General features: G+C 35.4%; 2 protein-coding genes across 4 annotated transcripts; one reads left to right on the top strand and one right to left on the bottom strand.

Moving 5' to 3' along the window:
• Nucleotides 1-4: 4 nt before the first annotated feature.
• Nucleotides 5-9,337, bottom strand: LOC119693077. Its single transcript, XM_038115391.2, has 7 exons — nucleotides 8,987-9,337; nucleotides 8,669-8,900; nucleotides 6,860-7,048; nucleotides 5,691-5,756; nucleotides 5,211-5,359; nucleotides 4,849-4,957; nucleotides 5-4,246 (listed from the first exon to the last, which is right to left on the bottom strand). The coding sequence occupies exons 1-7, from the start codon at nucleotides 9,064-9,066 to the stop codon at nucleotides 410-412; spliced, it is 4,662 nt and encodes a 1,553-aa protein (XP_037971319.2). The 5' UTR covers nucleotides 9,067-9,337; the 3' UTR covers nucleotides 5-409.
• LOC119693079 (prostaglandin reductase 1) lies at nucleotides 8,586-14,195 on the top strand. Of its 3 annotated transcripts, XM_048622660.1 has the most exons (9): nucleotides 8,606-8,740; nucleotides 10,224-10,349; nucleotides 10,422-10,601; nucleotides 10,697-10,799; nucleotides 10,893-11,072; nucleotides 11,606-11,724; nucleotides 11,843-11,997; nucleotides 12,096-12,201; nucleotides 13,942-14,195. In XM_048622660.1, exons 3-9 carry the CDS (start codon nucleotides 10,457-10,459, stop codon nucleotides 14,172-14,174), a joined length of 1,041 nt encoding a protein of 346 aa, XP_048478617.1. In that variant the 5' UTR covers nucleotides 8,606-8,740; nucleotides 10,224-10,349; nucleotides 10,422-10,456; the 3' UTR covers nucleotides 14,175-14,195. The 3 variants fall into 3 exon arrangements, with proteins under 3 accessions (XP_037971322.2, XP_048478617.1, XP_037971323.2); XM_038115394.2 differs by lacking the exon at nucleotides 10,224-10,349 and having other exon boundaries at nucleotides 8,586-8,740; XM_038115395.2 differs by lacking the exon at nucleotides 10,224-10,349 and having other exon boundaries at nucleotides 8,677-8,813.
• The last annotated feature ends 632 nt before the right edge of the window (nucleotides 14,196-14,827 follow it).

Genomic DNA, 14,827 nt, shown 5'->3' with positions numbered 1-14,827 from the left:
CAGCTAGTCACAAATATGCTTTTATTAGTTTATGGTACACAACCATAACGGCTTATGAGGAAACCACTAAATTGTATGTCTTCACAAGATATATTTACAAAACATTGGCATTCACAATGTTACAAAATTTATTAAGTATTATTTTTCTTCGAACACATAAGAAATTGGGCTCTTCACTTATACATAATAATTAATTATCCTAAATATTCTTTACCTGGCTAAGATATACGCTACACAACATATACATAGTATTAATTATCAAAGTCGTACATTTATAAATTGTGATATTTTTCATAAATTATTCACAAACTCAAAATTTCAACATAAATTCAGTCCTCATTACATAAATGTACAATACAATTGGTAAGAATTTACAGGTAAATTATAAATACTTATAGTGGGCGGTTAACTAATGGCCGCTTTCAATGGCCAGTTGCGAGTGTGGCTCGTCATCATCGTCCTGGCGGGGCCGCGGCCGCTTCACCGCCAGCCCCAGCCGTTGCAGCTTCTCTATGGCGGCCAGCGTGTTCGCCCCCGCCCCCCGCGCCGACACCGCCCGCATTGAGCTGTGCACCTCCGACTGCGTCTGCGTGGCCGTCACCACCGAGTTACCCTTCACGGTTTTAGTGCAACTACTGAAATTAGACTTGCTGACCTGCGACGTGCAGACGGACTCCACGGAGTCCCCCGCGTCCGGGATCAGAGACTCCCGCGGCCTTTTGAAGCAGCTGAAGTGCCCCTCCTGCTCCGGTTCGGGCGCGTTTTTAACTTTCATTTGTTTCATTAAGTTGGGTGATATTTTTAGAGGTTTGTTGAATGTGGGTCGCGGTGGCGGCGCGGCGGGGCGCGGGGGGGCGGGGCGCGCGCTGCGCACGGCGGTGTTGGCGCCGCGGGGCGCGGGCGGCCGGCGGCCCTGCAGCCCCGGCGCCGCGGGCCGCACCGACACTCCGCGCATCCCTCCTTGTATCTGCGGCCGCATATTCTTCACTATCATCCTGCCGCGAATCGGAGTAGGATTACCGGACACATTTTGAGTAACTTGGCTTGAGTTGGAGACTTCTTGGTTGATAGTCTTTATAGTTCGTGTAACAGTTGTCGTAATCTCCTGAACGACGGTCTTGGTCTGAATGGTTTTGACGCTAGTGGTCGCTTCCTGGTTGTAATTGTTTACTGCAGAAGTTTGATGCTGCACTACTCTCTGGTTTGCTGGACGCACCGCTATTTGTTTAGATGGTGGTTTCGTTTGATTCGTCGGTGGTAGATCTGTATCGTCATCGTCACCCGTGAATTTGGATTGCTTACATGGTTTTATAGATAAATTATGATTAGTTCCCATTGTTTTCTCGATATACGATTCAGAAGACTCCCGTTTCAAAACTCGCGATGTTTTCATTGCAGATTCGTTGGTCTGATGGGATTTTACTGTTACACTTTTGTTTATACTCTTATTTAAAATTGACGATTGATTTGGGTTATTTGATTTAATTGATAAACTTTTATTCATGCTTTTTAATTTGTTTATTACGGTTTGACTCTCGCTTTCTGTAGGTTCGTCATCAAGGTCATAGTCGTCATCAAAATCTTCCAGTGGACTATTATCATCATCTCTTAAAGCCTTCACTGTCAAGTCCTTTCCTAAGTGTTTTATGTTGCTTTCTTTTTTAGATGCTACATTTTGAGCTGGAATCCCGTCATCATCACTACTTTCGTTTGATAAGAAATTATCAAACGATTTTATTCTATTTGTTTCATCATCATTAGAACGTACTACTACTTTGTTTTCAGGAGGCCGTAAATCTTTCTTGTGTGTAATCTGTCCATAATTCTCTGACCGCAAATTTTTTAATGATATATTTTTATTGTTCAGTAATTTGGCAATACTTTGTGTGGAATTATGATTGGTATCATCTGGTAACTGATCCGTTTCATCTTCAGAGCTGTGATAATCATTATCTTCGCAGAGCTCCGAGTCACTTACACAATTTTTTGGTGATTGTGTTTGTTCGTTATTTGTTTCTTTTTTAATATTACGTGAAACGTTTAAAGATTTATCGAAGCTTCCTAAATTGGTAGTATTGGCTTTTTTTGCGCAAGTCTTTTTAATGGTATTGTGTGATGGTTTTTCATCTTCTTCACTGTCTGTATCATCAATACTAAATATTTCTGGTTCATCATTTGATTCTTTATCAATAAGATTGTCATGACAAGATTTTTGTTTAATGTTATGGTTCATTTTTACGGTGGGGTTTACCGTATTTCTAGTTATAGGGTTCGAACCGGTCCTTTGTTGGATGTGTTTAGTGACATGTTGGCTGACTGGTTCTTTTTTTGGTATTACATTAGACTGTGATTTAGGAGACTGACTTGGTGGTTTGACAATAATTCCTTGAGCAATTAGTTTTTGAGTAATATTCGAATCCATAGTAGCCATCTTAAAATCTTTATGGCTTTCTTCTTCATCATCTGTAAATGGTTCATCATGTTCATAATCGTTAGATTCATTCTCAGATGTTTCTGGCTTTGACTGTACTAATGGTGACTGCTTTATCGATTGTTCATTACTCAACACGTTCGACTTCGGTGGAACGCGGTTTTTTTCAGTCACATTATAATTTTTCATTACTGGTTTGTTTATACTTGTACTCTGAATTTGCTCTTCAAAGTCAGCTTCCATCTCTTCATTTGCTTTGCATTTATCATTTTCGATTTGTAATTTAGACGACTTTACCGTTATTCCTAAATTCTTTAACACATCAAGTGACTTTCCAGATGTCTCCGTAGGTTTTTTATGGTTGTCTTTTATTACGAAGTTTTTACTAGTATCTTCAGGAGCAATCTTTTGAATGGAATCTTTGTCTTTTGGAGTATTTTCTGTAGCTGTTGTGTTTGACGACTTTACTGTAATTCCTAAGTTTTTCAAGACATTTAATGACTTTTCAGTTTTATGTTCTTTACAGGTATTTTTTTCGTTCTTAATATTCTCAGATACATTTTGATTAGCTTCTGTGTCTATATTGTCCATGATGTTTGAACTACTTGTAACTTGTTTCGTAATTGGTGATTTAACTGTTATGTGTTGGCCTAAATTTTTAAGGACATTTAGTGATGCTTTACCACCAGAGTTATCCATTGGAGTTGGTGGATTTTCTAGTGGTTCCGCAGGTCCGTCAAAATTTGAGTTTTTTAATACTTTTACATCACTACCTTTGTCCAAGTCACTATTGGTTTGACGAGAAATTGGCGAACCACCCCTTGGCTCACTATTTTTCAGCTGTTTGATTGTTATATTTTGGCTTATATGCTTTAAAACATTCATTGAATCTAATTTATTTTTATCAGCGATATCAGTCTTATGTGTGTGGTTACTCAACGCACTTAAATCATTGTTTTCTAACGGATCTGTTTTCTGCTTTTCTATTTCGTTTCTGTTATTGGATACAAATTGAGCGTCAGTCTTTGGATTTTCGTGAATATTAGGCTCAACATCACCTTTATCAATCGCTGGCTGTGTACTTTTATCTTCTTGTAAACGGGATTTAGCCTCCACATCTTCCTCTAAATCCTCACGATCTATTTCGGAGGACGGTTCTGAACTTTTGGGAACTACATCACATTCTACTTCTATATTTTCTGGTGTTCCAGTGATGTTATCAGTACATTCTTCACTTTCAGAAGGTCTTGGTCGAATAGAAACATTTTGTTGTATGTTGTGAACATCATGACTACTTGAAGCATCTGCAGATTTTTTCACAATTTTTATTTGAGTTTGGCTTAATTTTGACAATACTTCTTCATTAATGTTTTTTGTTAGTATTTGTGGACTGGATTTTATTTGCGAATTTGTGTTACTATTTTTCACAAAATTTCCAGAAGCTATTTTAACACCAGCAGCTATTTTAATTCCACCGGTCGGCTTAATAACGGGTTTATTATTCATTTTTACGACAATACCTTGTTGTTTTAATTTTTCCAGCTCAGTTTTTGATATGAATTTTGCCTTGGGTGGTAATTGTGGTTTAGGTTTGGCTATAATTTTTTTTGTAACCACTTTGGTTGGCACCTCTTCTACTCCCTGAAAGTCTAAATCATCCCCGAACACGTCTGTGTTCATATTTAAAAACTCATCTAAAGTTATGGCTTTTTCTTTCTTAGACTTTTTGTGTTTTTTATGCTTTTTATGTTTTACTTTCACTTGATTATCTTCAGCTGGATCATTTGAGTCTGCAGTCAGTCCCAATAAGTCACCCTGAAACAATGATTGCTTTGTAAGTTAAACTGGAGAAAAGCAAATCACTTATACATACCAGTACGCGCTAAAATCCTTAGAAATTAAATTAGTATAGAATTAAATTAGTTCTAGGCCGTGGGGAGACGACACGCGCCCACGACGCGCACGCATCGTTGGTCAGCACAGTCTTGCTGTGTAACCTGTGTATGTGTTGTGTTAAGTACCTAAATAAATAACTTATCTATCTATCACAGAGCACGCTTTGAATTTCCAAACCAACCAAGTATCATTTACCACATCTATAGATCTCAAAATTGTATTGAAGATGCTTCTGCGTAGCGTCTGCGGGGCGGGCGCGTGGCGAATGTTGGACTTGATTAAAATGTTACAGTAGTTTCTAGTTTATTTCTGCCACATACCAGTACCTACACAATAAATAAAAAATCAAATTCTACATAACAATTACAACCTACAATCATCTAGTCATGAAGCTTTTCCAAGATGCCTGTGGCCTCGTAAATGTTTCATGAAAAACTAAAATAGAATTATCAAACTGAAAATTTTATTACCATCTAATATAAAAGCATAAAGCTTTAGTAAGCATAGTTTTATTTACTTACAATATCCATTGCATTATCAGCTTCTTCTTCTGGCTCACAATCTTCTACTTTTTCCAGTATAGGAGGGACAGACTCTAGTGTAAAGTCTGTTAAATCTTTATCACCAGTCCTGAAAAATGAAAGGAAAGCAAGACTGTCATTTTCAGAAATCTTTATCAAGATTCTGGATGTGCATAGTGCAGGTACCGCAAGTGCATTATTGTCATTCCAAAAACGACGATACGGTTTGCTACCTAATGTAACTATCAATGTACAACGAAAAGCCGGTGACTCACTGGCGAAACACATACAATACTGATCCATGTCTTCTCATTTATTGAAATTAGGAGATATTCTGTAAAAGTGAGTGAATGATTACTTACACTTCACTGGAGTAAAGATCCTCAACAGAATGGAATGTCAGATGTACTTCATATGCATCTAGGTGGTAGAATATTGCCAAGCATCGAGGACATCGCAACACTTCATCGGGACTCTGGTTCTCATCTCCATGGTCATCAGCCATATGTTTCTGGAACATGACGAATATTCACCATCAATGGATATGGTGGTAATAAATGAACGCACGCACAGGAACAAGCTTACTACATAAGCATTGCTTTGCCTTAAAAAATATACAGTGGGAGTTCCAGGATGAAAAGTTGCCTATGTGTTAAGCCATGGTGGCAGCTCACTGATTCCAAGTTACATAAAAATTCGTTTAGCTGTCTTCAAACTTAACAAACATGAATCCATATAAACTTTCACATAATACTTAATGAATTTCAGTGATGCTGCCAGATCAAACAGGTTAGGTTTTTAGTTCAGTTACTACAAAGCTACTAGTACAAAGTATTACTCACATGAAGATTGACTTTATTTATATATTCTTCACCACAAAATGCACAATAATATAATGAGACGAGTTCCTGAAAAATTTAAGAAAGTCAATTAAAATATGGACAACATCCAATTCATTATCCAGTTCCTCTCCCTTTCTCTATGTTACGTGATAGGGTTCCGCTCATCTCGCATAATATTTATTGACCAAAACTCATTTCGCATAACTCGTATGGTCTAAACTTTTTTGGCCGAACCATCACTTTGCCAAGACTTATGTGGCATAAGGCTCGTTTCGTCTAAAACTCTTTACGCACAATCTTTAAACACCTAAGTTTCGTTTGCTCAAATTTATGTTCGTCTATACCTATGTATAATCTTGTTTCTCGTAATGTTATCTTAATAAATAATATATTAAGTATGTAGTTAATGTACAAATTGTGGTATTTTTCTCCTACATCCCGAAAATCACGATATTGTATGATCAAAAAATCGAAAGTTAACGACCAATATAATTATTACAAACCCCATGAGATCGAAACCTAAAAATAGGTGCGACGACGAGCAAAGCGAGGAGGAGCGTGTTAGGTGCACATGTTCATCAAAACCAAAGCGGAGCGCAGCGAAGCGGAGCGGAGCGTTTTCCAAACAGCGGAAACCAATACAAGGCACCAGTTTGCGCTATGTAGGGAGACGCTCCGTCAAAGTTAAAGCCAAACGAATATTATTACTTTGTATAAACCTAATAAACCTATGCCATAGCATTATTAGGCTATTCAAGATTTGGCCATACCATTATTAGGCTAAACAATGTTATGCGAAATAACTTTTTACTAAACGAGATTTATGCCATACGATTTTCGGCGTAACGAGACTTTGACCAAACGTTACTATGCAATACGAGATTAGGCAAATAAATCTTAGGCCAAAAAAGGTAGAACCTACGTGATAACTTAGCAAATTCTGCCAATTTAGAAATATGGTTACTTGAGTGAAATTATGAATGCCATGAGCATGGATCCATGTGAAACACAATTCAATTTCATGTGTCTAATTTATTGGTATTCAAAAGGGCACATTCTTCATAGAAAAGGACATTTAGGTTGCTTCTGTCATCTGCATAGATTTTTAGTCAATTTAGAGGCCAACTACAGGCATCCAGGTACAATACATATGTATACAAGTAATTTACCTCTTTTATAAGTTTTTGCTTCTTGGAGTGGCCAATGGCTAATAGTTCCATATCTTGCCGGTGGAAGAACTTGTTATGATATATCATGGCTGAAGGCAGGTGGAAGTTGACTTCGCAGCTGTCGCAGTGGAACTGTTCCTCATCACTCACCAGGGATTCATGCACCACCATGTGTTTATTGAATAAATGCTGCAAGATGACAAAAACAATCATGGAGTAAGTATCAATAATAATATATTATGTTTCTTCAAACAACAAAATATTAATGTAGGTACTTCCCAAGTAACATTTCATTCGAGCTTAGGTTGTAAGAAATGCCTTTAGGTTTTGTAAGGGTTGTGAAAAGGTTAATGCTTCGCTATCTGGTCATATTGAGTACTTGAGAATGATTAATAAGTCCTAAAACCAATTGTTTATTAATACAACCTTGGAGCTGCTAATAAGAGTTTAAATTAACGTTATTTTAACTTGTATTTCAAGAGCATATAGTTCTAGGATCTTATAGTTGTCGTAGACTCCTGATAAGGTTCTAGAAAAGCTAGCATTTATGCTAAAGTGAGAGCTTAAGGTTAAATTTTTAACCTCAATACAACCATAAAGTTATGGAATGTTGAAATCATAAGTAATTTTTAAAACCTATCTTAAACCTTTAGGCTGGTGAGAGTTGTCTAGGCAAACAAATTAGGACTACTTGGTGAAAACCAAAAGCATTAAGCACTGGCTATGAGCTAAACACATGATTTAAGTCTTTCAAGAATATTTTAAAGCTTTAGAGGCATCCTCAAAATATGTTTAATGCTTTTTAGTAATTTCCTAACGGCCGCCATATTTTTTCACTGAAATAAAAAAAAAACTTGGCAAAAAGATACATTTTAATTAAGTAGGGGAAAATTCAGTAGCGTATGCTATACTATTCCAAATATATGTTTTTTTTTTTATATAGACAGTACTTTTATTTCTAATATAACTTTACACCAAACATATTTTTTTTCTATTTTTTTAAATTAAAATATCTTCAAATTTATTATTTACAAAAGGCCCGTCACGTATACAGAACTATTATTCAAAAGTACCACGATAAAGTGCTAGTCGCAAAGTTTTTCATATTTCCTGACTTCAGCCTAACTACTTACTATAATATTTTGTATTAATACAACACTTACAAGTTAGCCATTTTGAATCTTGGAAAGTGTCAGGTAATGGCGCCATTTATTATAATTATTATAAAATCTTACACAGAAACATTTTAAAACCCGAGAGTCCTGGAAAGGCATTACAAATATCCATCAAATATGTTTCAAGTTATAGAAGAGTTACATCCAGGACTAATTTAGAACTTAAAAGCTGTCTTCCAAGGTTATGTTAACGTTAAATTAAGGTTGTGCAGGTTGTATTTAGGTTCTGTGTAAGTAGTTCAAAAGGTTCTGGGTTTGAGCTATAGGTTTTGCTGTAGCTCTCAGAAAGGTTCTAAAACGTGGGCCCTTTTTGCACTCAGGAGGTTAATATAAGGTTAATATAAGGTTATCGAGACTTCTAAGTCTCACGAGTTGATTTCCATACAAAGGTTCTAGAACCTTTTCAAAACCTTTCTAAAACCAAAAATGTTACTTGGGTTGTGTACACTATTTATTAAATTACTTAGTCATTGCATAAAAAATTATCAGTAAGTAATCATTAAGTAGGTAATTGGTAAGAATCTATTTTGGTTTTTAGAGTGATATGTAGATAGCATGATAAAATATTGAGTGGTGGGGGAAATAGTCAACCTTTGGTTTCTGTTTCAGATAGTGATAGTGAGACAAGGTTTACCTTTAATGTAAAGAGTTTTCCGCACCAAGGACAAAAATATTTAGCGTCGTGGTCGGGGTGCATTTTGTGCTTGTGAGTAATAGCTTTCGAAATAGAAGGAAATTCTTCTGAGCACACATCACAGCTAACCATTTCCATTTTGGAGGTTGGTTTTTCTGCAGGCAACTGAGCTTCATCTTGAGGCTTTTTGGTTTTTTGTATAGGTTTATTGAACGTAGGATCGGCATGTTTTCTGCAATAAATTAACATTGAATTACTAAAACTGCCACACAAATAACAAAAATGTTTCATTGTAAGTAAATAGCAAGAATTACATACCTAAAATGAATTTGTAATGTCTCCTTATCCTCGAAGGATTCTTTGCAAAAAACACAGTTGAATTTTTGCTCTGAAGTCATTATTACATCTCGGATAATAATGAATAACACTCAAATCAAAACACCTCAATTTTACGAGGAGGATTCGCAATCATTTATTTTAATTCATATCTTCTGATCAATCGCGTAAATTTGGTAAATACGACACTTTAACATCATTAATTGCTTACAGCTGTAAGTTTATATCAATTAAAATAATGTTTATTTACAGTAATTATTAAATAGACGCATCCATAGTATTTTTACAATAATGCCGGCCATATTGGTGTACTTATGTATGACGTTCGTTCGTTCATTCATATTTCCTCATCACAGATTAAAAACCCATATTGGACAACTTTATTCTGAGAGAAAGCCCGAAGACAAATAAATAAATAGGGAGCAGCCGCGCCGTCGTTTTGCAACGAGACTTTTTTATTATTCGCCTAGCGTAGGCTAGGCACTAGACTAATCACAGGTTTTTTGCAAAGTTATTTATTGAATATAATATACGAGACGACCGAATGGCGTAGTGGTTAGTGACCCTGACTACTGAGCCGAAGGTCCCCGGTTCGATTCCCGGCTGGGACAGATATTTGTTTAAAGACAGATATTTGTACTCGGGTCTTGGGTGTTGATATTTATATTTAGTATCTATCTATCTATATATTTGTGTAGATATATCAGCTGTCCGACACCCATAACACAGGTTCTGCCTAGCTTGGGGTCGGATGGCCGTGTGAGAGATGTCTCCACATATTTATTTATTTATTTATTTATATTATAAATATATATTAAAAAAAGTATCCGTATTTTTTGATTTCTCTGCAAATGTAAGTAAGATGAGAACGGTATTTTTTCGTTAATAACTTTTTTAGGTAAGGGTTTTTTTAAATCATTATGAATGGACAACTTCAAAAATGTGAATGATCACGTAACTTTTTACTATGGAGAAGCTATTTTTTATAATTTAACTATATTACTTAATACTTTTATATACTATATAAAATATAATTATAGGTATTGTTACTAGTTTTGAGTTACGGCGTCTATAAACATAAATTACTCAGGTACTCTAGAAGGCCGAGTTTACAAATAAAACTACAATAAAAACAATTAAAAAATTACTTTCAGAATCTCAAATCAGTTCAGCAATTAAATACGCTTCGCCTTAAAACGTTTTTCTGTTTGAATTCTAGGATAAAAAGTAGTATAATGTTTTACTCCGCTGCAAGATTCCAGCATACATAAATCGAATCACGTTCAGTAGTTTTTCCATGAAAGAGAAGCAAATATTCAAAAACACATTCACGATCATAATATAGGTACTTGATGTTTTTTTTATTATTTGGGTAGGGTTCGTTTTATGTTTTTACAATTTTAAATATTTTTTTCAGGTAATATAACATACTTGTTAATATACGATAAAACGATGTTGTCTAACATGCGTCTATATTCTGGTATATCGAGTAAGGTTCGTGCTCAAAAATATGTCCTTACCAAATATTTTGTGGGCGAGCCAAAAAAAAACGATTTTCAAATAGTTGAAGAGACTCTTCCAGACTTAAAAGATGGAGGCAAGTACCTACCTTGTAAACTTATTGTATTGATTTACCTATATTGTTTATCAATTTCCTAGTAAAGTAAATAAATAACTTAAATTTTGTTCCAGATATTTTGACAAAGGCGGAGTTTTTGAGTGTTGATCCATACATGCGTGCATACATGGCAGCATACAAATTACCGACAGATATGATTGGAGGTCAAGTTGCGAAGTAAGTTGGCATCCGTAATACACACCACATTCTATATAACTAATACCTACTTGTATTGATGTTAAGCTGAATTAATAATGTATATTTTTTCAGAATCATAGATAGCCGTAATGAAAAATATCCAGTTGGTAAATATGTAGTAGCTTCATTTGGTTGGCGCACACATACCGTTTGCAATCCGGATAAATCATCTAGTTCACTGGAACTTTCACTTCTACCAGAATTAGGAACTTATCCAATTTCTCTGGCCTTGGGTGTATTAGGAATGCCAGGGTGAGATTTATTTAAACACAATTTTTTATTTATATATAACTAGCTGTTTGTTCAAATCTATTTTTTATTTATTTTTTATATTTTTAAAAATCAAATATGGAACACCAGCAGTTTACACAACACACACTCATAACTTATTCATCATTACAAATTTCGTTGCCAAAACCATTTATAGGTGTACACGTCATTATCGAAAACCATTTATAAAAGCATTTATACCAAATCAAATTACTAACAGATTTAGGACATAAGGAAACTTAAGTTCACTAAATTTTTAACATTAAAAAAGACCACAACGGTGCACTCTATCCGAAGGATCCCATTATGCTGGCTGCGTTACCGCATTAGTTTCGTTCAGCCGTGATGATACAATATATAATATATAATGCAGAATATTGCATTATACTTAAAAGAAAATAAATTCTAAAAAAACATCGTCTTTTGGCTCAACTTATTAAGTACTTATAGAAGTCCCATTTCTACAGTAAATTCCACAGTAAATTTAAAGTTAATCTCAGTTATTTTTTTTACAGAAATACAGCATATTTTGGACTAAAAGAGTTATGCCAACCAAAACCTGGTGAAACATTAGTTGTCACTGGAGCTGCAGGGGCTGTGGGGTCGCACGTTGGTCAAATAGGAAAAATATTAGGTAGGTACATATTACATTTTGCTAGTAAGTATAAAAGTAACTGTTGTAACTGTTGAACTATTACGAGTATGAAGTACGATTTCTGTACTATACTAATATTTAGAATAAATGTTTGCAGGTTGTAATGTTATTGGATTTGCCGGTTCCGATGAAAAATGTCAATATCTGGAAAATGAGCTTGGATTCGATAGAGCTTTTAACTATAAAACAGTTGATATAAAGAAAGCACTTAAAGAAGGAGCACCTAAACGTGTAGACTGCTACTTTGATAACGTAAGATTTTTTTATATAGGTATTATTATATTGTTTTTTGCAGTTGCATTTATAACAAACTTATTTTATCTGTAAATTTACACCATATTTCCCAACAGGTTGGTGGTGAAATCAGTTCCACTATAATTAACTCGATGAACAAATATGGTCGGGTGGCGATATGTGGGGCAGTCTCTTCTTATAATGATGCGGCTTTACCAAAAGGTTTGTAACTTTGCTACTTAATACGTATATACGTTCAATGGACAACATTTCATTTTCTTTACCCTATATTTTTATTAGCTATTCGGAAAGTTTATAGAAAATTAGTGGACCCGTATTTTTTATTTTGTATATACATTAATTTTTGCACTTTTGCGCAGTCGCACGTAGCTTTCACTGCAGCAACAGCCGGTGCCGCAGCGGAGGCAGCAGCAAGGCAGAAATGCGCTAAATACCACGCACTCATGACCTCATACATATTCGTTCCTCTAGCGTTGGAGACGACTGGGGTCTGGGGAACACAGGGCAGGACATTCATAAAAGAGTTAGGGCGGCGTCTTAGGGATCGAGGCCATGACAAGCGCTCTGGGGCGTACTTGATGCAGAGGATCTCCCTCGCAGTGCAGCGTGGCAATGCTGCCAGCGTCATGGGAACCTTTGGGTCGGGTGCGTCCTGGGGCGGGCTATTTTAATTATTTAACTTGACGAAGGATGTTTGCTGACTTCTTTATTTTGTAAATGGACGAAGCATGTCGCGGATGAAATTATGTAATTTTATATTTTAATGACGAAACCTGGTGGATTTTTTTTTATATGGAATTGTTAATTTTAATTTGGTCTTGCATGAATAAATAAATCTTGTAATTAATTATAAAAAAAAATAAAAAAAAAATTTTTGCATGTTATTTTTAACTTTAAAGTTAATTATTTTAAAACCGGAAGTGACGTCACATATTAGGCTCAATTTTTATTTTTGTCTATTGCCTGAGTCTCGAAAAAAAACATAAATGACACTGACAAGTGACATTTAAACTTTGTTTACATGCCAACCAACAAATGGGTCATTTTCAAATGACATTGATATTTCTGATGATGGAAAGTAGGTACTTATCATGTAAAAAAATAAGCAGAAGCATTTTTTCAGCTGTGTAGGCGGTGGCATGCTCTGGGACATATTATATAGAGGTCTTCTCTTAATAATAAATAAAAAAATAGTCAGAAAGTGTCAGAACAGAATTAATGAAAATGACCCAAATAAACAACAACGTCACGATAAAACGTCAAATTCAATCAAAAATGAAAGTGACAGTTACTTTGTTTTTAAATCTATAGGCTTTGATCATCAAAATGCATCGCACCTGATGCATGACGTCATCAGCACTTTTTTACTATTTTATGATTTTCTCGAAAATGATACATCCAAAAAATACAAAAACATTTTTTTTGTGGCCATTAAAGCTAAATCTCGAAATGGTTTTCGATTTATAGCAGCTTTAGTTTTTTGAAATGTTGTCCATTATTATATTAAAATAAACGTTAGTTAGGTATGTACACTGGAGACTGAAATAGAATGGAGTATCCTGAGTTGTGTTTACGAGTAATACAATATATAAGTAAGTAGTAGGTACCTTAAAATTTGAAGTGGCAGTGGGCTGCCATGTATGCCGAACGACCGATGACTGGAGGGATAAACGAGTTCTTATAAGAGACCATGTACATGGTACAAGCGTAGAGTGGGACTCCCTCCTGTCCACTGGACCGGCGACCTTAGACAGGTGGCCGGTAGTAGCTGGATGAGGAAGGCCAAGGTCAGAGTGATGCGGCTCCTTGGGATAGGCCTAGATCTAGTAGTGAATGATTACGGACTTATAAAATGTATGATGATGATAAATACATGATTAGTCGAGCCTGCAGTCTGCACCCTTCGAGCTCTAACGAACTGATATTTATTTTTCATTTCAGCAACTATTCTTCAGCCGGCAATAGTACAGAAGGAGTTAAAAGTTGAAGGATTTAAAGTTACCCGATGGAATAATCGATGGGAGGAGGGAGTTCAGGCCAACTTACAATGGCTGAAAGAAGGAAAGCTAAAGTACAGAGAGAAAACTTACTATGGTTTTGAAAATATGGTTGATGCTCTTGTAGGAATGTTGCGTGGTGAAAATACGGGCAAAGCTGTTGTAAAAATTGAATAATATGTGTATACATATACATATGTATATATATATATATATATATATATCCCTATAGATTAATAATATAAGTATCCTTACATTTCTTACACCATGTATGTTAGTTTAATCATTTTTTTTCGCACAAGTTTAATTCTAGAAATTTTTCATGCACAGTGTCACAAAACCTGATATAATCAAGGACTTTTTATTATAATTTTGTAGTAGAATTATCCATGAATGATCTTACTGATATCTTTAAAGCTAAAATAATTTTCTTTGATTCCCAATTTTTTATCACAATTATTACAACAAGTCCCCAAAGACCCACGTAACACAAATATTGTGGTCACCCTATTAGAAAGGGAAACAAAGCCTCTGTACTACACCTCTACCTCGGCTCGCTTTAAGATTGCGAGTACTCAGTCCTACATATACAAAGTCCTTGGATATATTACTTATAATATTTGACATCGATTAGCATATAGTTCATATCGACTATCAGTTTGTAGGTAATTTGCCATGCCGTTTTTTACCATTTGGCTGACATAGGATAGACATTGTACAAGACTGCTAATTTCGCTCACGCCAGTGACGCATGCCGAGAATATATTTTGTGTCTGTGACTTTTCTGTTACGTTTAATCTTTTTTGCTCGATCATTCATTCACCACAGAG

This window comes from Plutella xylostella, chromosome 8 (genome assembly GCF_932276165.1).
Source record: "Plutella xylostella chromosome 8, ilPluXylo3.1, whole genome shotgun sequence".
NCBI classification, from domain to species: domain Eukaryota; kingdom Metazoa; phylum Arthropoda; class Insecta; order Lepidoptera; family Plutellidae; genus Plutella; species Plutella xylostella.
Note: the sequence above shows the minus strand (reverse complement) of the source record. Positions and strands in the feature narration are given on the sequence as shown.